This window comes from Epinephelus lanceolatus, chromosome 16 (assembly GCF_041903045.1).
Source record: "Epinephelus lanceolatus isolate andai-2023 chromosome 16, ASM4190304v1, whole genome shotgun sequence".
Lineage (NCBI taxonomy): Eukaryota > Metazoa > Chordata > Actinopteri > Perciformes > Serranidae > Epinephelus > Epinephelus lanceolatus.
The window spans coordinates 23,729,860-23,754,368 of NC_135749.1; the positions used below are offsets into that span (position 1 = coordinate 23,729,860).

The 24,509-nt window shown below is 45.4% G+C and overlaps 1 protein-coding gene across 4 annotated transcripts; it reads right to left on the reverse strand.

Moving 5' to 3' along the window:
• Nucleotides 1-697: 697 nt before the first annotated feature.
• LOC117263838 (adhesion G protein-coupled receptor B1-like) lies at nucleotides 698-24,279 on the reverse strand. 4 transcript variants are annotated; one of them, XM_033637502.2, is made up of 32 exons: nucleotides 23,798-24,279; nucleotides 19,833-20,737; nucleotides 18,755-18,904; nucleotides 18,558-18,656; nucleotides 18,259-18,423; nucleotides 17,650-17,814; nucleotides 16,313-16,477; nucleotides 16,041-16,205; nucleotides 15,840-15,941; nucleotides 15,638-15,744; nucleotides 15,316-15,510; nucleotides 15,130-15,198; nucleotides 13,908-14,016; nucleotides 13,283-13,426; nucleotides 13,126-13,195; nucleotides 12,818-12,920; nucleotides 12,365-12,408; nucleotides 9,763-9,889; nucleotides 6,386-6,489; nucleotides 6,164-6,266; nucleotides 5,867-6,017; nucleotides 5,687-5,756; nucleotides 5,505-5,571; nucleotides 5,316-5,401; nucleotides 4,944-5,115; nucleotides 4,702-4,797; nucleotides 4,547-4,583; nucleotides 3,726-4,348; nucleotides 3,569-3,604; nucleotides 3,360-3,464; nucleotides 3,101-3,151; nucleotides 698-2,866 (listed from the first exon to the last, which is right to left on the reverse strand). In XM_033637502.2, exons 2-32 carry the CDS (start codon nucleotides 20,533-20,535, stop codon nucleotides 2,669-2,671), a joined length of 4,581 nt encoding a protein of 1,526 aa, XP_033493393.1. In that variant the 5' UTR covers nucleotides 20,536-20,737; nucleotides 23,798-24,279; the 3' UTR covers nucleotides 698-2,668. The 4 variants fall into 4 exon arrangements, with proteins under 4 accessions (XP_033493393.1, XP_033493391.1, XP_033493394.1 ...); XM_033637500.2 differs by having other exon boundaries at nucleotides 4,547-4,586; XM_033637503.2 differs by lacking the exon at nucleotides 3,101-3,151 and having other exon boundaries at nucleotides 4,547-4,586.
• Nucleotides 24,280-24,509: the final 230 nt, after the last annotated feature.

Below are 24,509 nucleotides of genomic sequence, written 5' to 3' on the forward strand. Positions count from 1 at the left end.
ATTTAGGGAGATATGTATATATATCTATAGGCACTATATTTTCTTTTGTGTATAGTTATTTGAAAATAAAAATCCTGTTTTCTTACCTTAGAATGAGCCATTATATTGACAGCGGGTCCTCATACACACATCACCATGTGGCACTGCCATGTTTCTACAGTAGGACAAACCAGACAGTGGCTATAGATAGGACCATCCATGGTTTCACACCAGCCACCTTAGTTAACGGGACTGCTCAGTAAAAATGGCTCTATTCTGTATTTTTACCAGTTTAAACCATCGGGTCTATTTGTTTTGGAGAGAGGGAGACCTCTGAGGATAATTCAGCTTCCAGTAAAAACCTCCTGAGCGTCTGGATCTTAAGTAATCAGAAAAAAAATGGGGCACACATTAGCAGGTGCTGGGGTGGTGGCCCATTTGTAATGAGCCAAACAGCATGGTTGACGTACGTGAAACTGTTTTATTCAGTGTTTTTACTGTGTTTTTTTTTTCACCTGGTCTGTTAGTTTAGGAGAGGAGGAAACCCCTGAAGATAATTCTGCTCATGGTAAAAACCTCCCGAACAATGAACTCTAACATCCCATTTGGCTCATAGAATATTATTCACAGCTAAATGCCACTTAATCTCACACTCTGCACCTTTAAAGTTGTATTTCACCATTTCAAAGTGTTTACCTGCCAATAATGAAGGATCACATTTTTTTCATGGAATATAGATGTGTTTTATTAGAAATAAGTCACATTCATTTTGTGCTGTGAAAACTGTACATTTACAGGAGGTCAAACAGAACATAATAAACAGAGCTGTGACAAGAAAATACAAATGGGTATTCAGTACAAGTAACTTGAGGTATGAATTGGGCTCAGGGTAGGACTTAAGAATTCGAAGGGAAAGGGAAATTGGCTGGTAGTACATACTACTGAGTTACTGACAAGGTTATCAAAAACACACTGTTACAGAAGACATGAGGTTCTATTACCCACCACTTAACAGCGGAGAGTAATAACAAAAATATCCTGAAGCACAGTTTAGAGATATTCATAGGCTATCATTCATCCTATATAATGTTTGCTTTATAGAAGTACAATTATCTACCTGTCACAGAGAGCTCCAAATATGGAGTCTTGTGCTAACAAATCTCTAGTGAATAAATTCCTTGAATTACTAATACAGATTTGTTATACAATATTCCCATAAAGCATCTATATGAGGAAGATGGTATAAAAATTTTGAAACATTGGTAAGAAAAGATCCTGCCTAAATCATAATATCAGTCTTGCTTGAGCATCAAGCGCCCATCATATTGCACTATTTCACACTGATGGCTGAAAACACAAATGTGTTGAAGTCTCGAGGACCCGGCGCTGCACTGGAAGGTACATCAGCGCCAGGAGCCTCTGCTCTGTCCTAGAGTCCTGCAAGGCTGAGAAACAAAAGGGCGATGATGAAAGGTCTCGCTGATCCCTAGAATCCACATGTACGACATGGAAGAGCCTGCATCTTGTGCCAGCTGAGAGGGGCGGTATCCCCCCGTCGACCTCTTAACATTTCCACCCAGCATTTCTCCAGAGTGCACTGCTCTTCCTGTGTGAGAGTCTGTGTTCATCCTGGTGCTGGTGTTTTGGTATTAAAGCAGAATGCTGGAGAAAACCAGGACATTATAACCACCTCCATCACCACTCAGTATGTTTGTCCCGATGCAGTTCATATGGGCTCAGAACATATTGAAGATGCATTGAATCTGGGTTTTTTTGGAGCCTAATGTTGTAGGTCACAACACAAACACAATAATCTTGTGCCTGACAGTGATGAGGGGGATGATCAAATCAGAATATAGGCTATAAACTCAATAATGACAATAATAATGATAATCATAACACTAACAATAATAATTGGAATAATAATAATAATCATGATGATAACAGCAATGGAGCTCTATCTGTATGATAAAGCCTGTAGTAGAGTTATATTCTCAGTACAGAGAGTCTCATGGAAGAGTCTTGTTTTAGGCTTTTTGAAGCAGTTTCAGGTGTGAAGCAAACAAACACAGGAAAAGAAAAAAACCCACAAAAACAAAATGCGTGTGCCCATCTACTAAAATGCAGAGTGTTGGACTCCAAGCATGAAACTGGTCTCTTATGCTCTCTCGCCTTGCTGTATTTTGGAAGGTAGCTTGGCTTGAAGCAGCCAAGAGTTGTCCCTCCCGAGAAGTCGGGAGGACGCACCGTATTATCTCATTTTTCTCCAAAGTTGAGTTGAAGGAAAAAAGAAGCACAGACATGTCGACCACATCTTCTGAACCATGGGTTCAGGAAGCTCCCAGTGAAGCGTTAATGGAACCACAGCCAGTCCTGGTCCATGGAAACCACTGACCGCTCCACTTACCCTTTGACCGTCAGAGCACTCTGACACGAGATGCTTTAAGTCCACACAGAGAAGCTACATTAAACATCCCATCACCACCACCACATCCACTCCTCCATCACTCCTCCTCTCCCTTTCACTTCCTGCTCTGGTTGAGGGTTTGAAGACACTGGTTCTGGGACCTACTTTCTCACTTCCTCCCATTCTTGGTTTCCTCTACTCTATCCATTCAGGATCCCATTCCCAAACCAAAAAGGTGAACGAGGTGAAATCAGGTGGCTTCTCTAGCCCCCCTCCTCCCCCTCAGACCTCCGTCTGCAGGTCGATGATGTCCTGCCCCACCAGAGGGATGGTGGTGCCGGCCTTCTCCCATTCCACAGAGTGCAGCTCCAGAGGTGAGGCAGCGAGGGGCTCCAGGTCTTTACGCACCCATGCAGGGGGCGACTGCTGTATTCCCCGGACTCCTTCCCACGGCCTCTCCATCGGACCCTGCTGTTTGTCCTGTGAAGGTACAAAGAGGGGCTACTTTAACACAGGTGCCACCCATTAGCCGTGAGCAAATTCCTGATTTAATCAAAATGAAATGGGCTTCATTGCATCAGAGGTGATTTTTCTAAAAATGAATGTCATTAGGGGAAATGATTCCTCTTTGAGGCGAGTGTGATATCTGATTGTGTGTCTGGTTTACAGGCAGGGAAAAAATTTGAGCATGTGAGTTTGTATATAAACACTCACACTGTGGTTCGTTTTGTCACTTCCTCCTGAAGACACACTCCATCTCACAGACTGTAAGAAGGAAGGAAGAAAATACATCCTTAATAAAATGACCACAACCCCAGCTCAACACACAAGTCACTGGTTGTTTTATAAGGTCATTCACACACCAAAGAACTCCTTTTAAGTGCCTCTATTTTGTTTCCCATGTTTTGTTTGCGTTTCCTGAAAATGAATGCCTATGGAAATGGATGATGAGCACATTATCCTGATATGTTACCTTGCTGTCAGAAGCAGGTGATTCCCTGTCTTTCTCAGCGTGATGTAGCTTCCTGTTAAGGTCCTGGAACATGTTCTGGTGGCGTTTCTTTGTGTGCATTATTTTCTAGACAAGACAAAGACATAAACATTTTATTTTCAAAATATTGATGCTTCATACAATACATTTAATGGATGTTTTCAAAAGACAGTAACCAAAACAATATTTACCTCAAAGTCCAACTCAGCATAACGAGATTTCTGTCTCTGCGAAGAAAAATTAAGAAAAAGAAAGTTGGTTTAGTTTCAGATGCATATTAGAGATATTGCACAGGAATACACAATTCAACTATTCCGCAAGAGGTCACACTATTCCATCTCCTCTTACCTCCAAGGAGCTCATGGACAGTGTGGAGATGGTCTCACTCTTGGACATCATGGAGTTCATGGACTCAAAGGTGTTCTCCAGGCTGCTGTGGGTGATGTGAGACTCACTGGACATGTTGTGGATGTTCTGGATGGGCGAGTCTCTCTCAGAGTACGACACGCTGACCTGGTCCAGAGGGACCGACTTCATCCCGAAAGCAGCCTGGGGCTCGGCAAAGGGCCCGCTGAGGTGCATCAGTCTGGCCTGGGGCAGTTGCTCCACGCTGATGTTGTATTTGGTGGGGTCGTCCTTGGGCTTGGACCTCAGGGTGGAGGTGGTGTTGGGCATGAGGACGTAACTGCTGCCATCGGTGATGCTTCCCTCGGCCTGAGCCCGAGCGAGATCGGCGTCCAGCTGCTTGAAGAGCTCCCCCTCGCAGACATACACGGGTTTTCCACAGGATGGGTCGACTCCTCCGGCCAGGCGGCTCTTCTCTCTCTTCAGGGTGAGGGTGTGGCTGGAATATTCGGGGACGGCCTGCATGTGGCTCTTGCTAGGGTTGGATGGCAGGGTGTGGAAGTTGGAGCCCATGGGAAGAGGCAGCTGAGGAGGAGGCATCTTCTCCTCAGAGGAGCTCTTCATTCCTTTTAAGATAAATGGTAAGAGAGAGATTTAAAAACAATATAGAGCCATGCCATGTCTAGAATGAGGAACTGGTTAAATAAATATGTTTTATCTTTATGTATGATCAGATGTTTTAAGTGCAAGGCTTGCAGAAATTTAAATGCAAATGGAAAAATGGTTAAGAGCGAGAGGAAAAAGCTGATGTAAAAGGGGCTTACCTTGTCTGCTTGAATCTCCATCCTTTTCGTTATCAGTCTGCTGATAAAAGAATAAAAAATGTTCTATCAGTGCTTAATGTATGCACATATTCATTTAGGGGTAAAATGCAAGAGGCACTCAAGACATTAAAAAGGCAATAAGCCAAGAAATTTACCATATGCTGGGTGTGGCCATTGTGATGGGAACTGCCAGAGTCTCCATTGCCGTCGTCCTTGCGGTCGACCACTCTGCACTTTACAGCTTCTTGAACCTAATGGATGGAGGGGAAAAATTTCAGGTAATTGCATCTGAACCACAGCTTGTATAACCCCATTCAGAAAACCAAACTAACAAGGAACAACTTTCCTTTTTGTTTTAATTCCTCTTTCTTTATCTCATCTAGATGTTTTTCCTTACCTCTCTACGCAGGATGCAGTGAACCATGACAATGATGAAACCCTCCAGAGAGTCAAAGACGGCGAAAAGGATCTGGAAGAGGGCAGAGCGGCGGTCGGTGATGGCCAGGACTGCGGACATCCAGGTGAGGGCCAGGAGGGGCAGAACCACGCAGGAGCTCCAGAGTGATGCTCTGCAAAGGTGAGAAAACAACAGATTAGAATCACACAGGCCGCAATGGACAACTGTTTTTCGCCTAGCAGAGCTCTATTCCCTCCTGTTGTTTGATTGTGATGCTTGATATCAAAGCACATCATCAATATACCTGTAATGGCACTGATGAGGGCGATAAGTGCAATACTCTGGTGTACGGAGAAGATCAATAAGACCTACCCAGCTCTCTCCTTCAGCTTCACATCGGTGATGCCGTCCTTGGACACCAGCTTGTTGAAGACCAGAATACCAATGACCATATTCACCTGTTTGCAAGAAAAAGGGATGAGACAATTTAATAAGAGGTAATGCATTTACAAACAGACTACGTATTGTGATGGATTGGGACGCCAAAGTCAGGATGTGTACCAAAACAACAGCTGCAGCAGGGCCAACAAAGGAGTAGAGGAGTCCGCCTTCAAGAGACAGCCAGCAGCTAGGAAAGAGAAGGAGGAGAATTATTAATCCTTGAGCTAAGAGAGGAGCTTTTCAGAATAAATGCAGGGAAAAAAAGAGGAAGCCTAAATTCAGCAGCTTGAGACTTGACTTACTAGTTGACAGTGCCATATCCTTTAGCTTTTGTGAAACCGACAGACACAGCCACAACCAGTGCAGGAAGGCCTGCAAGATAGGAAACATGCAAAGTTAGAGCCTTAGAAGATAAAAAGGCATTTGAGAAAAGTGATGCAAGAGAAAAAAAGAGAGATGAACATAAAGACAGGTGCTCTTACCCCAGCCCAAACATAAGAAGCGCTTGCGGATGATGCGGTTGCGCAGACGACCAGTGACAGCCATGTAGGACTGCCAAGCTTCTGTCAGCACCCAGCAGAAAGAAGAGAGGAAAAAGAAGTGCAGGAGAGCAGCGACAAGAGTGCACACCACCTGTGAGCGCCCAGAAGGAAGGAGAGACGGAGAGGAAAAGATGGGAAATCTGTGTCAGTGGCGCTGCTACTTGCAAAATCCCCAAAGCAGTGAGTTCCAGAGAGGTTTTGAAAGAGAGGTTAGGATTGACTGGAGGAGTGCCTTACCTTGTTGCGAGCCTGAGTTTGTCCAACGAGAATGAGGGCATTGGAGCATATAATGGAGAGGCAGAAGTTGATGAGGATAACAGAGCGCTCGGAGCGGATGTACCTAGAGTTTTGAAAAAAGGGAGAAGAAAAGAAGGCGTTTAGGGAGGTAGAGAAAACCAGAGCACACAGCGTGTAATGTTAGAGGCCGACATGCTGGACTTTGCTGTTAGGGCTACTTACTTCCACACGGAGACATAGATGATGATGAGGAGCAGCAGGGTGAGAGAGGAGACCCCACAGCCAACGATGAGAGTCACGGATGGGAGCAGTGCCTTGTCCATCATCTACAGAGAGGAGACAGGACCAAACATGCCTCTTAGAGCTGATTACAAACACACACATTCATGCAGAGGGGAGACCAACACACACACATGTGCACACACTGGCGAAGCCTCTGGGTGTGCGCTATCTGGAAGAGCAGACAGCTCCCTGTAGGCGAACAGTTGAATGGCACAATCAGGCCATGGCTGAGGCAAGGTGACCCCAAGGTGAACATGTCAGAAAGATGGAGCGGCAAACTAAACAAATGGTCAGGGTCACTGCGTTTCTCCAGTGCGCTTTTGAGTCAGCAAATGAGGCGAGGAGGATACTGCACATATATCTCTCTCCACTAAGCAAAGAGGGGGGTTGTTCACATCTCAGGGGCAGTTCACAGGGGTTGCTGTGTTCAGTCATTAGTGTCAGCTGCTACAGCAACCTTCTAATCACTGACAGACATCCTTAGCTCCTCTTTTTCTCTCCCCTTTCGCTGCATTTTCTCACTAGGTTGGTGTTACTGTGCCCACCAGCAGCTCCTTGCCCATCCCTGCAGGAGTGAACAGGTGGACCATTATCACCTGTGCATTAATCTGCCACCACCTGCCCTTCTGATCTCTGACAGCAGCTTAGCACCTGCCACTGCCAGTGGCGCTGACCGCCCCATGTTTCAAACAGCCCTGGCACCGAACCTCTGGTGGAGGGAACCGAGGAGGGATTGTCTTTTGCCTGTCTCTCCTGCTGCTCATTCACCTGGAGGGCCGATGGGTCGCTGCTACACACACAAATCTCAGCTCCTTGAAATTTCACAAAGCCCTCGCTGCCTGGTCTAACACACTACAACCCACCAGCAGCTAAATGTGTGGTCTCACTGTATCTATAATCCTGGTCTGTCTCACACCCACTTGAGTGGCTTTGATACGGCTATGAGTTAATCTAACACCTCTGATCAAGATGTCATCGCCACAAAATGTGTGAGCTGGATAAAAACCACCAAGGATGAAGTCACCCTCATTGACAGATAGTGTGATTATATTTTTGATAATGTGTTGAGGGGGAAAAGGGCGAGAATTTCCAAAAAGGTGAGTGATAATATGATAAATCTGCTGGTATCAAATTAGCACAGATAGAGGGGGAAGAGATGGACACCTCTTTGGCCTTCATTTGATTTATGACGGCCATAAATCCTTATACTGCAAGCTTATGTGAATCATGGCTTCCAGTATGTTTCCCATTGTCGATAGTGAATTTAAATGGCACAATACTGACCCTTAAAGGATTGTTTCTCTCAATATGTGCTCCACATAGGCTTTTCTGATATTGAAGCACAGCTGGTGGAGTCCGGCCTACGGCAGCCAAAGACTAATTTAGTGTGGCAAATTTGTTTCAAAATCTATCCAACTACATCAGAAGCGCCCCAAAACAGATGGCAGATAGCAGAGCGGTGAGCTGTCTTTTTGCTTCAGCCTTTACTGAATCTGGGGAGAGGAAAAAATAACAAGGGCGATACAGTATGTTCTGTTCCCTCTCTTCCCAATCTCTATATCTGGGTTGACGCTTGCACCATAGGCCTCTGAGTGAAATCCAGACAGCCAGTTTGACCTAAATATGAAGCATGTCTTCTGCCTGTCCTTGACCGAATCACATGTTCCCATTTTGAACGAATGTGAGGCAGGTAAAGGGAGAGGAATGTGCAGAGAAACACACTTGCTCTGCTGTCTTTTGAAATTGATTAACCCAGTGGACAAGGGCATCTGCTGTACTAACTATGTGGGCTGCTCCCACTGGACCATCATGCCTCCAACACACATGATGCTACAGACCCCCTGATATCAGACCATATCGAATGAGAGCTAACACACTGCAGTATCTGGCTGTTTTTCCACATCTCTCCCTCTCTGGTGTTTCTCATACATGGGAAGACGTTATTGAAAATGTCCACAGCACACATCAAAGGATGGCTGGAGAGGCAGGCGGGAGGGAGAGAGGAGGAACCATCAATGCATGACCAGACGTCTGTCTCTTATTGGTCCGCCTCTCTGGCATTTTCAGGCTTGCTGCTGTGGCCGAAGAGGAAGGAGGAGGAGGACGAGGAAGGGGGGGTGTGTGTGTGTGTGTGTGTGTGTGTGTGTGTGTGGGTGTGTGTGGATGTAATCGAGAATTCAGAGATACTGGCAGACTGGAATGATTGGCGCAGCTGCCTTTTTACTGTTGCAGGAGGTTGGAAGGAGGGGGGGGGGGGTATGTGCAGCCTATAACAAATATGGGAGGCGCTGTTCAGACTGGCAACAGCAAGACAAATCAAATTGAGGATGTAAACAACAGGTTGGGGGAAAGAGAAAGAGGAGACTGAGCGGGCTTAGCAACAGGAAAAACACTGCAGTGTGAATTCAGGAGCTGTTCTGCTACTTAAAGGAGGAAATCAACAAAATGCACATTTTAAATACACATTTCCTCGAACTTAAAGACATCTGTTGATTGCTTTCATGTGTGCAGCTGATATCAGATGCACAGCAGAGATGGGCACACCATTCCTTATGTCCTGGGGGGCTGCACAGAGCAGAAATGAGGTGTGTTTTTTTTCCCCTCCTCAGCATCTCAGTTATCAAAAATCACACAGGCCGAGTTTGCGCTGCAGAAGCCGTTGCCACGGCAACTGGAGAACGAGCAGCTCGAGAGGCAACACAGTCTACGGAGGAAAATTACACATTGTCTTTGCGCATGAAACAGATTTCGTGTATAATAAAGGCAAAAAAGCCCTTTACGCTAACTGTTTATTTAATCTTACATGCATTATTCATAAATCATGCATAGTCGGAAAATGCAAAGCCAGATTACACGATAATCGTGTGTCATTTTGAGTGACTGAACAAAGAATTTAATTGTCATGCGACTGACTGCATACGCTATTTCCCATAGGTGCTATCATATCAATTAGCCTATGTCGATTATGCAGCCGATTGCCAGCACATACGCTTCAAGTAACGAGCTCGTGCAAAAAAATCGACATGCCAATATGCTATAGTTTTAAAACCTAAATGCAAATCCTGCATGTCAACATGTTGCTCGGTTATTTTCAACATAAAACAGATTCTGTAATTCTCCGATCAGCAGCGGCACCTGCACGGAGACAAAGAGGTGCTGGCAGGCAGCGCTACAGCAAAGCGCTCGAAAACAACAAGTCCTATCCGCATTCACACACACATACACACACACACACACACACACACACTGACTGCACGAAACATATAATGTTTGACAAAAACAACCGAGCACCCATTGTTAAAAGACAGAAGACTTACCGTGTCGAAGTTGACGCGCGCTAAAATGGCGAAGGTGGAGAGGCTGTCACACACGCATTTGGTTCTGAATGAATGAACGGGGACCGCTCTGCAGCTCCGAGCAGACCAAGACCCAAGCAGAGAGGAACTGCACAGGGAAGGAGAGGGAAAGGACGGGTTAGGAGGAGAGGAGAGATCTGACAAATCTCTCTGTGAATGCCTCTTTTTTTATTTCTCATATATATGATTAAAAAAAGACATTCAGAATATTCTATTTATGGCAGGCCCATCAGGACTGCATGTTTAAGAGCCCAATGCAGACACATTGTTTCACATTTTATATAACACTCACACACTGAAATATCAAGTGTGAAAATTAAATACTATTTTATATAACTTGAGGTGCAGTTGCATCTCAGGGAAGCCTTGATGGTTCACATTTATGTGATTAATACCCATCTGTGCTGTGATTAATGGTGATAGGCCTTCATTAATCTCATTATTAGCATCATTTGTATGTTTTTTTTTTTTTTGTTGTGGGCAATCTTTCCTCAGCAGACATGAGATTATTGGCAACACTTACCCAGTGCACTCGGGGACAAAGGACAATGTGTTCCCTCTTTTGAAACAGAAGGAGGGGGAATGTGAAGACAATCTGATTTATGATTTCCATATGTTTTCACAGTGAGGAAATCTACACTCCAGCTGATTGATGTTTGTGTTTATGCAATCTAAAGCAAAATCAAAGTGATAATTAAGAAATAAAACCCTGGTGAAAGCCTGTTAAAGTTGAAACACACTGGTCATCCATGTATTATTGAATAATCTTTAAGTTACAGTTTGATGCTCCTATCAGGATGCCAACCTCTACCATTGACTTTTACATTAAGTTAGCTGGATAGTCATTAGTTTTTATTCTTATTTAACTACTTGCCCTACTTTTGAAGAGCCCCTATTTTTTTTACCAACACTAACACATTGCTTCTTGAGCCAGCACAGCACTCCCTGTGTTTTCCTTCAAAATAAAAGTGACTTTTGACATAATATATGTATGATATCAGTCTGGATTGTCCTCACTCACACTGTGCCAACCCTGGTTTAGCAAAAAAATGGCTAAATTACATTACAAGCAAAATCAATGAGTGCTTCACTGAGGCCATCTATTCAACGAGATGCACCTCTCCTCTGATGACAAATCAACTTCTAAAAATGACTGCATCTACAACATTTTGTTCTGAGATCTGAGCAGCAGCAGATGCCACAGAGCACAGAGGAGGCTGAAGCAGTGAGCAGCACCCTGCGGCTCTGACTGACTGGTGAATACAGAGGGGCATCATAGCCAGCAGGTCCTGCCTGGTGCAGAGTGTCATGGGCGCTCGGGCCGCGGGGCAAACTCATCGTGCCAGTTAACTGAAATGGCATCTCAGCAGGCTTGGCTGCACAGTTTAATGCGTGTTATGTCGGAGCTGTCATATCATGCAGATGGGTTAAATGTTGCGTGATGCGAAGTAAGCCAAAAAGAAGAAAAAAACAAAACGCTGCACATCATTTTATCTGGTTTAAGTTCACAGGAGCTCATGGAGCACTTCCTATGATCAAACAGATGCAGCTCTGCAAATGTTGACCCCAAACTCTGCCATCAGCTTCCTCTCCACTGTCTCTATCCTCCCATTAATCACATCCGTTGTCAAAAGTGAATCTAATTTGACTAGAAGCACATTGCCCTTCTTCCGAAAGCAAAAGAGTTAATTACATTTTCTCCTTCGATTCATTTTTGCTTTTGCTTTGACTCTGGTTGTGTATGTAAAAGAGGTGTGGGGGGGGTATCGGGTGCAGGTGCATTGTCATTTCTTATCTGTCCTCCACAAGTGTACAAATCTATCTAAATGCAAATGGTCCACCTGTGTATTCTTCAGGAGGGCAGAGTAGGCCTGGGGCTGATTGATCCATGCAAGGCCACCAGGAGCTCCTTTCATAAGTCATTCAGATGCATTTAAGCATCTTTAAAAACTCCCACGCGCCATAGCCATTAACCCTGGCGGTGACACATGAACACGACTTAGAGGCTAGGGAGGGAGAGCTGCCATTGTCTTTAGACTGACACTCTGCAGTGTGACCTATAGGGACGCTGCGATGAGTTTACTCACTGATGTATGTAATGAGGTTAGGAGTGATGCCTGTGTGTTTATCCCTCCCCAGGATGTGGTTCATTTAAAGCGATGCAGGACACGGTTAGATCGAAGTGAAGTGTCACTCAAGCGGAACCACTGAGGATCACTGAGGTTGTCATTTAAGTCTGTGTGTCATGCAGTAAGTATGTCAGATGTCCGAGGGAGGCCTGGTTGCTTCTGGCTGGGAGAGAGGGGTCAACATGTTGTGACATTGTTTTGTCCTCCTTGTTGGAGATGACTGACATGAAAAATGCCTGCTCTCTCTCTGGTGAGTGTGGGTCTGGAGGGGGGGTTGTGTGTTCATATGCAGTGACAGATGCCTGACTGCAAGGACCTAGGCTACAAGTGAGGAGATGAACAAGCGGCTTACAAGGCCACCCAGAACAGAAAACAGATATGAGTGATGGTTAGCTGCATGTTTAGGAAGAAAAACAACTGTGCTCAACACTTACGTTTCGCTCTCGTCCCATGAGAGGCATGTCTCATTCATGGTGCCCTGCAAAAAAGACAGACAGATGGAGAAGTCAGTGTGAGGAGTCTCTGCAGAAAAAGGAAACATGTAGGCTGGGATGCCGTACTACAAGCGTGTGAGATGCAACAGCTTGCTGCCAGCCACCTGCCCACATTTCTCGTCACCCTCCCACCATTATACGTGCAAGAAGCTAAAAACAGCTCCCTCTCAGATACAGGGACTAATTACTGCGTGTGATTTCCTCATCATCTTCGTCAACTGACCGGTTTGGTTCAGCTGTGATCTTTGCCAGGTTTCAAGTATAAGTAAAAGTCACAGTGTCACTGCAAATGTCAACAAAATGTCAGGCTCTGTGTGCCGCGGCGAGCAAACACCCAGAGGGGGGTTGATATTTTTTTTTCGTAAAGCTCCATTAGATTGGGTAGAGACTTACATTGTGGAGGTGGGGGAACTCGATCTCAACAGGGGAGGACAGCAGAGTGGGGGTGGGCTTGACAATCACTGACACCACCTTGGAGTTTAGGAGGGTGGTGTTACTGTGGGGTAAGAGAAATGTACACAGTTAGAGCCCATATGAGACATAATAGTTGCGTTAGTATAGTAATGTTTTGACATGAAGAATCTGCAAGGCCTTCACGTACTATAGAGGTAAAGTAGTGTGTGAGGCGCCATCTGGTGGCCACAAAATATACTTCACGCCAGGCCTTTTACATGCATATAAAAGCAGACAAATTGTATTACCTCTGGAAGGACAGAAGAGAGGCAAGGTTTCTGTAGAGGACGATGCCGGTCACAAAAGCATCGTTGCCATCTGGAAGGAACAAAAATGCCTGCTTAGACTCTACTTCATAAGAATGCACACTGGTTGATGTAGAACAGTCGGGTTGTTTGCTCTTACCAGACTGTTCAATAGACAGAGCATCACGGGACACAGTGATCTTCTCCTCAGAGGTCCTGACCCAGTCCAGCATGCCTCTCCAGCCCTTCACAGGGAAGGTGAAGTTGGAGTTGGTGGTTGTCGGGCGCTTGTGGATGCTCAGCACTGAGTAGGACAGAGATTGAGAGATGGGAGCTTTGTTAGTGAACAGCACTTAGAGGTCACAGGTTTTTTTTGTGTTGGTTGAGAAACTGTCTAATGCCAAGGACATTTTGATTTCATGTGTGTGCGAACAGAGAAGTCATCCCCTACTAAATCCTATGCGAATGTCACCTTCACTGAGTCCAAACAGTCACAGAAGTTACAGTGACTCAGAGTGTGAAGCGTACAGTTATTCTTACAGTATCTGACAGAAGCTCGTGTAAAAGCCATATGTGTGTCATGCCAAAAGATGGCACAAGTGATATGGTATAGCTGATGGACTTGACACTCTTGTCAAAGCGATAACTGATGCCTTCTGCTGCTGATGCATATATGGACTCAGATTCACAAGATGAAGATTGATGCACTCTCCGGCTGGAGAGAGGACAAATCATCCTGACTAGACGAGAGCAGAGAGCAGCTGGCGGGGGAAATTAGGGCTCACCTAAATTCTCGGTGACTTCATAAATGTCCTGGAAGCCGCTCATTTGCATACCGATCATGTTCACAAAGTCCTCAACAAGGCGAAGGAACTCCTTAACATTGGCACCCATCTGGATAATAGAGAAAAAATGGAAGAGAAAAGGAGGGTGAGTTAGGACGTGGGAAAACTCATTAATTATATGCAATTTACACAATTAGTATAATTGAGCACTCCGGCTACCACTTATTAATTACGTACTCATATCTAGATTTCCTGTTCTTGTGTCAGTCCAGCTCGTACTTATTCTTTAAGAGCACTCGGCAGTGGTGTGAAAAAAAAGGAAGAAGAAACACACTGCTTGCTGCTATGCAACCCCAGAACTTCCTTAAGGCCATAAATGGGCAGGCTGTTGATTCATACTCAGGTTTTTTTGTCCTCTCGCTCTCGCTCGGTGGAAGGGAGGGCTGCCTGACTTGCGTGTCTGTGACGCAGAACTGCAGCGATGTGGGCGCAAGGTGTGTGCTTGTATGCGATGTGCTGTCTGTGTCCCCTTACAACCACCATCGGTATGTAGGATGGCATAGAGACTCACAGATTGCAAAGTGGGCGTAGTGATTCTCCCTGATTCAATCTTAGTCTTTCTCTCTCTTTCTCCTCTGTCACCTTGACGTGTTTGCGTTCTCCTGTTGCAGTGGCCTTGGTTACTCACAATCCAATTTTCAATTTGTGCGCATATATGTGTTTACCCTCTGCAGTGGGAGTCTTTGGTTTGTCTAAGTTTTCTACGCCTGCTCATCTTTCCCAGGAAACTCCATCTGTGGGGTCTGTTTCTTCGCTCACTGTGGCAGGATTTGTTGTGACACAAGTGCATCAACAGGTGGTCAAACAAGTTACAGCTCTGTTGTCTGTCTGTAAGTGTAACTTACAAATGAATCTTAAAAAAAGAGGTACATCTAGATTATACGCTTCTGCTGTTGTGATCATTTTAGTTTTTGGCCTAACACTCTTATTCTCATCCAATATTTGGGTGACTAAAAGGGCTTTTGGGAGCATTAATCAGTGCAAGTGCAGCAAGTCATTGAAACTCTACACCCCCTCACTTCCCATAAACACCCCGAAAATCTCCTGAATTTATCCTGTACACATTCATCCCATCACATTGTTAGCACAACAGACTTATTCTCTCCCCTGCTCACATTCACCCTGGAACACTCACACTCACACATACTCTCTTATCACATACCAGCTGTGCCTCTTCCCATTTGTCATGATGTTCCTCCTTCAGTAAGTTGCTGATTGTCTGGACGTAGTTCTGCAGATCATTAAATGGAGGCACAGGTGTGAGAAGATACCAAATCCAGCTTAATTAGAAAGTATATTTGGGTCAGAGAGACATGTGCCATTTTATTATTCTTCAATTTCAGTTTACCTCGACATCAGCGTTGCTCAGTCTCAGCCTGGTTGCCTTGCACAACTCGGTGGTGTTCTCCAGGATTTCCATGACGGCCAAGAGGTCGCCGCTGTACTTGGCCCCCTCATCGGAGGAGAATCTCAGGCGTGAAATCACCTCGGCGACCCCATCCACACTCTGCCCCATCTGCGCTTTGGAGTTGTAGTCCCTTGACTGCAGAGGAACAGTCGAGAGGTTAATCTGAATCTTTGACATCTGCGTGTTTGACTTTACTACTGGGAAATTAGCCATATGATGAAACAACAGATGAGGCATTTAAGATTTTAATTAGGGGGCTTACCAGCATCTGAATGTTCTTGTAGTTCTTGGAGACACACTTGATATGAGTTGGGCTTTCCCAGGAGGCAAGACCTACAGCGTCCAGGGTGCACCGGCGCAGAATCAGACCTGTTAATGAGAGACAGCACATACTTGTAGTTGCATAATGGGGGATAATAAACAGTCTAACATGCACAAGGAAAAGCACGTTGTTGTCTCTGTACCTGAGGCATCAGCAGGGCAGGCGATGGCAGCCATGTCTCCAGCGGGGGTTCTCTTCCACACAACATCTCCAGTGTTCTCCTCAGGGCAGATCTCATGGGGCTCTGCAAAGTTACAAGGATAAGTAGGAGGATAAGTTCTCTGGCCTTATTGAATTATATTGTAGTGCAGCCACCCTTATGCATTGAACAGGTGTCACTAACCAGGGCATCTCTTCTCACTGCAACGCTTCTGCTCTCCCTTATCACCGGGGCAAGGCTCTCCACCAAAGAAAGGTCCTTCACACACTCTCTGTCTCTGCTGGATGCCTCCACCACAAGTCTTGCTGCAGCTGCTCCAAGTGCTCCACGCATGCCAGCGACCATCAACTAAAGACAGAGAATATTTCACAACATGAACTCTGCACTATAATGAGTCTGATTCATTTAATTTAGGCAATGACTCTTAGATATACGAATTTAGTTTCTTTTTTTACCGGGACACTCTTTCAGGAAGCAGTTGACTGACTCTTTCCAGCTGCCGTGACACTCAGAGCCGCCGTAGGATGGTCCATTGCACTCCCGGATCCTCTGCCTGGTGCCGTTGGAGCAGGAAGCAGTGCACTCGCTCCATGCAGACCACTCATTCCAGGTTCCGTCCACTAGAGGGAGGCAGAGGCCAGAGAGTTACAGCAGAGCACCAGGACAAGATGCACTCCCAGGCTACAGGCATCGGGGCACACACACTGATGGTACTAACATTTCACATGGTCTACTTCAGCTGACTTTAATGAAACACAAAGTTGGGGTTTGGTTGTCAAAAGTAAAATCAAGTTGATGTCATTATGGACATTATGAGCATTGTTTGGTGCATTGACTCAGCAGGTAAGTGACTTTTCTGTCTAAGAGACCTATCTTTTTTTCATTAAAATCTCTATATTGGGCATTTTAAAATAAAAACATCAGTGAGGGAGGAATAATGACCGACTACAAGAAAACACTTTTAGTATTCCGGATATAATTTGGGGATATAAAAACATCAAAAACATTAAAATTTTTGCTATTAAATGCTGCTGGGGAGAGAGAATAAAGTGCATAGACTTAAAAAAGTAAGATTGGTCAAAATATATTGGAAAAAAAGGAGCATGCTAAAGGCCTATTAAGGATGACTCAATTTTCTAAGCTTTTCACTTTCAAATCAAAAGTATAATCATCTCTCAGTAATGACTTTGCCTAACAGCCTATCTCTCCTTTCAGACAATAATTCAGCTTTGGCGCAGAGAGACATCTGCTGATGGTAGCATGCAATGCATCAAGGAAATATACAGTTGGATTGATAGGGAAATTACTTTTTTTGTGTGATAATAATAACCACCAAACCTGGTGTGGAGAAAGTTGGAAAAACTGACTTCAAAAAACTCCTTTAAAAAAGGAGTGAATTCCTTTCAGAAGCACGAGTAGGTGGTAGAGTAGGAAAGCTTCTAATGTGTGAGTGACCAAGAGCGCAGTATGAGTCACCTACCACTATTATAAAGCAACTGACTAATACCCACAGAGGCTTTTATTCTGTCAATGCGTCACATGTCATGTCAACCTGCCACTGCAGTTGCTGTTTGTGATGGTGGTGATGCTAGTGAGTGGTTTAATTAGTTCTCATGTATGACTCAGTTAGCTGAAGAGTCAGATATCCCAGCCCCGGGTTCTTTGACATGGTAGTAAAAGATTAAAGTGATTGGATCTTTTTTCATGTAAAGTTTTTTTTAATCTCTTTTATGCATCTGACTGGAAATCATCAAAGCTAAGTCAATAATGAGAGAAATCTTCCCTGACTCACCTGGGCAGACAGCGATGTTGCAGAACTTGGTTTGCCTCGAAGGGCCGCGGCAAGGCTCTCCTCCATTCTGGGGCAGCTTGCACTGGCGGGTACGGTCACGATATCCACGGCCACAGGTGGATGAGCACAGGCTCCAGGGGGTCCACTCATCCCAAGCACCATCCACTACACATGAAGAACACAAAGGGATATTTTGATGAAGGTTAGTTTGTTTAAATAAATGTGCAACTGGTACTGTAAATTCACCTGAGGATTCAGATGCTGCAGGGACATTTTGAAAACTGTCCACTAGGTGGGGCAGTCCTTCACACAATCTCTTGGACAAAGCAGCAAATGCACAAACTATTAGGAAGATTTACTTGAAATTGAATTGCAGCCTTTCCACAATCCAAATTTCACTGTGTGAAAGCTCAAAAACGCCTCTCTAACGCCTCCTTGTTACTTTTCCTTTGTGACTGGTGTCATATAAAGGAAAAGCATTAAGGGATAATGGCTTTTACCTCTACTGTGCACTTCAAAAAGACCAAGTGTCCACTTTTTCAAGATCACACTCTCTTTTTTCTCTCCTCCTGTCACGATCACATTAGAGAGGAGGAACCGGGAACTTACCGGGGCAGACAGCTGTGTTGTTACAGGGCCGGTTCTCACGCAGGGGGCCAACGCACTGGGTGGTGAAGGAGGAAGTTGCGCAGACACGGGTGCGGCTCTGCCAGCCCTCTCCACAGGTGATGGAGCATGCACTCCAGGGTGACCATTCATCTGTCTTAGCATCTACTGCAAAAAAGAAACATGAATTAGAGGGTCTGAACACCAAGAATCCCAATTACACCACCAAGAATTTTGTTACACTGCATTCTTACTCCATCTAAGTGTGTCAAACTCTTATGAATAAAACCTTCCCATCTCACCTGTTTGGGTTGCAACAGCTCCATGGTTAGTATCATCAGCATTGTCTCTCTTCAAACCGACAATGGCTCTCAGACCCTGGCTCCTGTTGCGCTCTTTGCCTGAAAGAATTTTGGAAATTGCGTAATTATTACATTGAATCAGAGCCACCTGCAGCTGAGTGCTCCCCACTAAATGACTAAATGACAGGTGGGCTTACCAATGCAGGCCTGAGGGTTGCAGGCCCGTCCTTCTTCAACTGTTCCCTCGCACACACCATCCTCGGGCTGGCAGGCTCGGCTGCGCACCTGGACTCCACCGCCGCATTCCTGGCTGCACACTGACCAGCGGCCCCAACCAGCCCAGCCCTCTGCAGGAAGAGATAAGAAGAGCAGGGATATTGAGCAAGGTTGTATGTTTTTGCAAGAAATTACAGTAAGCTTGAATAGTTCTCGTCACTTCATGGGTACAAAAACATATACAAAGCCTGACTGAGCAAGTACTTCCTCCATAAAGTTATGTAAGAAAAGAAAGTGAAGATAATTTGCATTATGTGCAGAGAATGAGCAAGGACACTTTTTGTGAGCAGCACCGAGCACTCAAATCGATAGCTATTGCATTTGAAATGGTGATTGTTTGCTTTTAACCACCTGGTCTGAACCTCAGTGGAGTTGTATGTGTAAAGCCAACAGGTGCGTTGCTATGACAACCACAAGTGCTGCATTTCGATTTCCGCTGCCAGCTGACTGTGAGGTCTTTGTACTCATTCTACCCCCTCTTCTTTCCCCCTAACCTAACACACAAACATGCCCTCTATCCCTCCCCAAACCCCACGCTCCTTGCCAAGCGTTAATTCTAACAAGCCTGCCTAAGACATAATGGAGAGCTGGCGATGTGTGCGGTTCAGGCAGTCTTGCCAATGAGGCCGCACAAATACTCTAACACCTTTCATTTACTTCTCATTACTTTGTGGCGGCGGAGTGCACATCCTCCGCCTGTGCCCCTGCTCTACAGACATGGATCATTACCCTCAGAAGCTTCTAAGACACCAACACTGCGAGACAGCAGAGCTGGAGACCGCCTGCAGAGCTGTCTGGCCCCTGAGAACATGACCTCCCACCTAACCCAATAGATGTCATTACAAAACACAGCAAATACTGGGAACATATTGTTTCTGTTTGTTTCTTTGGAGGCTAGATGCTTAGATAAACCTCCTGAGACTTTTGTTTTTCCTTCACTTTAAAAACTTTAAAAAGTTTCTCTGGGAGCAAATTAGACCAAACATGTTACAAACTTACTGATAATTTCAGCATCGCGTCCGTTGTCTCTGGGAACTGGAAGGCATTTCTCAACGTAGACACCACCCCTGTAGCAGCTTCCTGGCTTCCTCTTTGGGGCCTCCCAGCACTGGCAAGGTGTGTTCATGATGCCACAGGGATAATCATGGGTGCTACTGGACAGGCACTTCTCAAGCCACTGGCACAGCATCTGGCAGGCAGGCATACTTGGGTTCCTCTTCCCCACGACCAGAAACTCAGCCTTGAACTCACTGACATCACTCTGCTCCTCCAACATCTCCATGCCGTTCCTTGGGGCCACCTTGCGGATCTGCAGGAACTGCTTGCTGGACTCTAGGTAGGTGACGGTGGTTGATGCATCGCACAGCCTAACGACCTCGTCGAAGCTCTCCATGCCCAGGTAGGTGCGAGAGGTCTCGATGAAGGAGTCAAACTGGAAGGTTCTGATCTGGCGGGGCACGCAGGAGTCGGTTGGCTTGGTGATTTTCATGTAGACAGTGTAGCGGCGGGGATCAGGGTTCTGCAGGGTCCAGGAGCATGGTGTGGAGTGCAGGGTGGTCGTAGAGGAGAAAACACCAAAGAAGCGACTCTGTTCCAGGGTGGCGCAGGTGGCAGAGGCCGGTCCAGAGGGGGTGCAGGAGGTCAAACCGAAGAAGAGTAGAATGAGGGCCACACAAGGGCCGGTAAGAGCTGACCACGCCATTGGGTCGGCTTAGATAGAGGATGGTGCTGTTCTTGTTTCTGTGATTGCTGGTTTGACCAGGTTGTTTCTTTGACTTATTTCTTGCAAGTTACTGCACCTGCTTCAGATCTTTTGATGTTTCTGTGAAACCTTTCTTGAGAACTGTGGGATTTGCAGACTTTAGTGCATCAGACAGACTGTCACGTCCGTATCAAAGAGGGAGCTGCACAGAAACAGGGAATGAAAAAGAGGAAAAAATTTGTCAGAATGCTCCAACATCTAAATAATCAAAACAAAACACAACACATTAGTATGCAGGATAAGAGCTCTCTGCAAATGAAATGCATTTTTCCCCCACAATATTCATGAGATGCATTTTAATTGGACCTATTGTTGATCTGATATCTATGCATCAGGGATTTGCCTGAGATCAGGATCATAGTGTTTCAGGGCAGATTCGATGATCTAAAATGCCCAGTTCTTTGGGACATAATTGCTCCGGCACTGCAATTACAGTCCTTCACAGCAGGCTGGTATCTCCAAGCTCTTGCTCTTTCCTCCCACACACTGAACTGAACCGCGAATCATGTGCGTCAGTCTGACGTCCATAGAAGCATTGCCACTGGCAACCACAGACGCTTATTAGTTCCATTATTTGTGCAAAGCATTCCTCCTGTTGAGCAGTAAACAAGAGAAAACGGTTTGTGTGCGTCCATGCCGAAGTGTGATTACATACCCTGCTGTGGCACCTCACATTGCTTTTGGGAATATTTCCTGCACTGCATACCAGAGCACAGAGTGAATGAAATGATATATGAGTGACTAAATGACAGTCACTCTTGCACATTAATGCAAATGCATGCATGCTAATGAAGATGCATCACTACTTAAACGATGCATGTTTATCCTACTCTGCAGAGGGGCTTCATGCATTTAAATAAAGCATCTACAATCATTGTTTTTTTTTGCTGTTCCTACGACACTCATCTTGCAAACACTTTACTTAATCTTGCACTCTGACTTTTGCTACTAAATGACAACCCCTTCCTGGAGAAAGAGTGCAAGGTCAATATCTAGGTTTCTGTACCTGACTGGACCGGCTGCAATAATGGCAGATGCTCCTTGGAGCACAGATGAGAGGAGGCAACACTGTTGCTCAGCAACATCTTTCTCATGCATTCAGGCTAACTCTTCTACCTTTTTTTCCCATCGTATTCTTTCCTTTATCACTGATTACTGTCAGTGGAATAGACCGAAGACATCATGGTGTCTGTCTGAAGGAAGGTGTTATTTGAGGCTTAGCAATAAATGCATGTGCTTTCCATATGTGACCGAGGGGTTAATGATAAAGAAGGGGCACTGCAGCGACACAGCACCACAATTGATGCCTACAGTGACATTCACATCGAGAAGCACCTGCACTTTTCAGACAGAGAACTGGTAATTACGTTCCTCACATCTCTGCCTCCCTCTCCGCCTCACTCCAACCCTCCCTCTCCGCTCTGTGAGCAACACAGCAAAGACCTCTACTTTGTGTAGGTGGGTGTTTCTCTCCCGCCTCGCAACAACCGGAAGCTCCATGAATGGGCATCTGATGAGGCAAGCAGTGAAAAGAAAGAGGTCCAGCTGTCGTAGAAGAACTCTGTGTTGCTCATTTGCTACATCCCCCCCCCCATTCTGTCCCTTTCTCTTGCTTGTCCATTTGCTGTCGTCAACAACATTTCTGCAAAGCAGGCAGCCCGTAAAGTGGGCCATTTGTTTGTATGAAGACAGGGGTCATTTTTTTTGCAGAGCAGTATGAAAAGCAGAAACGAACTGCAAAATAACCACCATGCACTCTATTTACGCTGCTGTGCACAGTTTTGTAGGAGGCTGTCTCATCACAGATACACAAGTCATACTGAGAAACACGAGATTACATTGTAAAGAAGAAATGTGCAGGCATAAGATGAGATGTGACAGGCTGCAGATGGTTAAGTAATTTGCATGACTACCTGAACCAGAAAGCTTTGAAAAGACATGAGACAACCTGAAGTTAAAAAATCGAGACAAACTGATGAATATTCATCTGATGCATACAGCTGGAAGGCTGGCAGAGCAGTCTTTTGATTTTCCAGCTGGTAAATTATAAGCTTCTCTGTCCAAATGACTTTCTCCCTGTTGCATGATATATTTCTGCCTTGTGTGTGTGTGTGTGTGTGTGTGTATCTATGAATGCAATATATAGAGAAAGACAGACAGGCAACCACAATCACCTAACCTCACTCTTTTCTTTGCAAGATGCCATCTTCTGCTGAAGCAAACTTCAGAAAAAAGAAACAATTTTATGACCATTACAAGTCACCCTTCATCCACAAATTGCTCACGCCTTCTCTTCTGCTGTGCCTGGTGCAGATACTTGCACACGTGGGCAGGAAACTGGACTACTTGGTTGCTTTGTTTGCAAATCCATGTGACAGCAAAAAGAGAAAGCTGCAAAACTAAACAAATCATGGCAGATTGCTGACAGCAACTCCCTGCTTATAGGGATTCAAACAATGTGTGTGTTCAGATTCATGCAGGGACTGTATTACAAAGCTTTCAGCTGTCAGGCATGTATTGCTCATTGGTATCTTTATGGTGACTTGTATGATGCAGGAGGCTTTACTTTCTTAAAGAAAAGTGAGCAGTACAAATAAAATCCAGTCTGCTGTTTGTCAAAACCTCCATTAAAGCAGTGTTTGATTCACCGGAGATAAATCCTTGCACGTGTTTGCAAAAGCAACCTCATTTGACAGCCTGATATAAAACGATAAGATATTCTGGCATCTTCAACAACCACACCCAAATCTGTCATGTAATCTGAGTGATACGAAGAAGTCAGAAAGTTGTTGCAACTAACCTGTTGCTGCCGTCTAACTTTGTGCTGCGCAACTACCTGATCGCTCACATCGCCTCATCCAGCGCATCACTGAGTCCTGTAGGACTACAGTGATGGTGGATGAGCAGCGAACTTTCGAGAAAATCACAAAGTGTGGAGGGAAGCGGACATTGTGGTGATCAGATGTGTGCAGAAAGCAATGCACGTTGCAGAAGTCGGTTGAGGGAGTTGAGAGAGAGTTTCAGCACCACGGACAGAGACAGACAACTCTGATGAAACAAACTCAGAGGCTACAGGACAACACTCACATCATCACTTTGTCACTTCTTATGCTTCGTCCATTAACACTTAAGAAACATACAAAGCCATAATCACAGAAAACAGACATTTAAAAGTAATGAAGAAATGAAAGAATTGTCCTACCTTGACAACGTCTCTTGGAAGTCTTGTCAGTGGCTCTCTATCCGCTCGCCCAGGTGTGTAGACGCCTGGCTCGGGTAGCAGCTGCTGAGCGTGTTCTCAAAAGTCTTCAGATCTGGACAAAACTTTCGCAGAGCTTGAAGCCGCTGAAAGGATGGTCCAAGCCCGACCCCAGGACGGGTCGATCCCAAGCTTCAGTGCAGTCCACTCTCACAAGCGAAGAAATAATTGCGACTCTAACCAAACTCCAAAGAGTTTACTACCAACTTTGTTTAGCTGCTATATCCAGAGAAACTGGCGTATAGCGGAGGGACAAATTGGTTGAATCGGAGCTCCAAGCAGACAGTCCGTGGAACCAAAACGCTGTGGTCTCGCTTGTCTTATCTATCTAAGCTCCAAGATAAAGGTTGGTACTTCTACTCCCGGCTTCGGAGTCTTCTTGCTTGTGGTCTCTTTGCACTGCTAGTGGGTCCAGTCTCAGTGTAGCTTGTGGCCTCCTCTTGGAGGTATATATCCAACCCCGCCCCCCCTGCTCCAAGTTGGAGTCAGTGCGTGGATGGCGTACTGAAGTGAATGAGACAGCACCAAGATGGGGGGAGTGTGCGGGGGAGAAGTGTTTGTGTGTGCGCGCGCGCGTGTAAAGTGTGACTGTGTCAGCGCACGGAGGAGGGAGTGAGGGGAGGGACTTTCTGAATGTGAAGAGAAGGGAGGGATC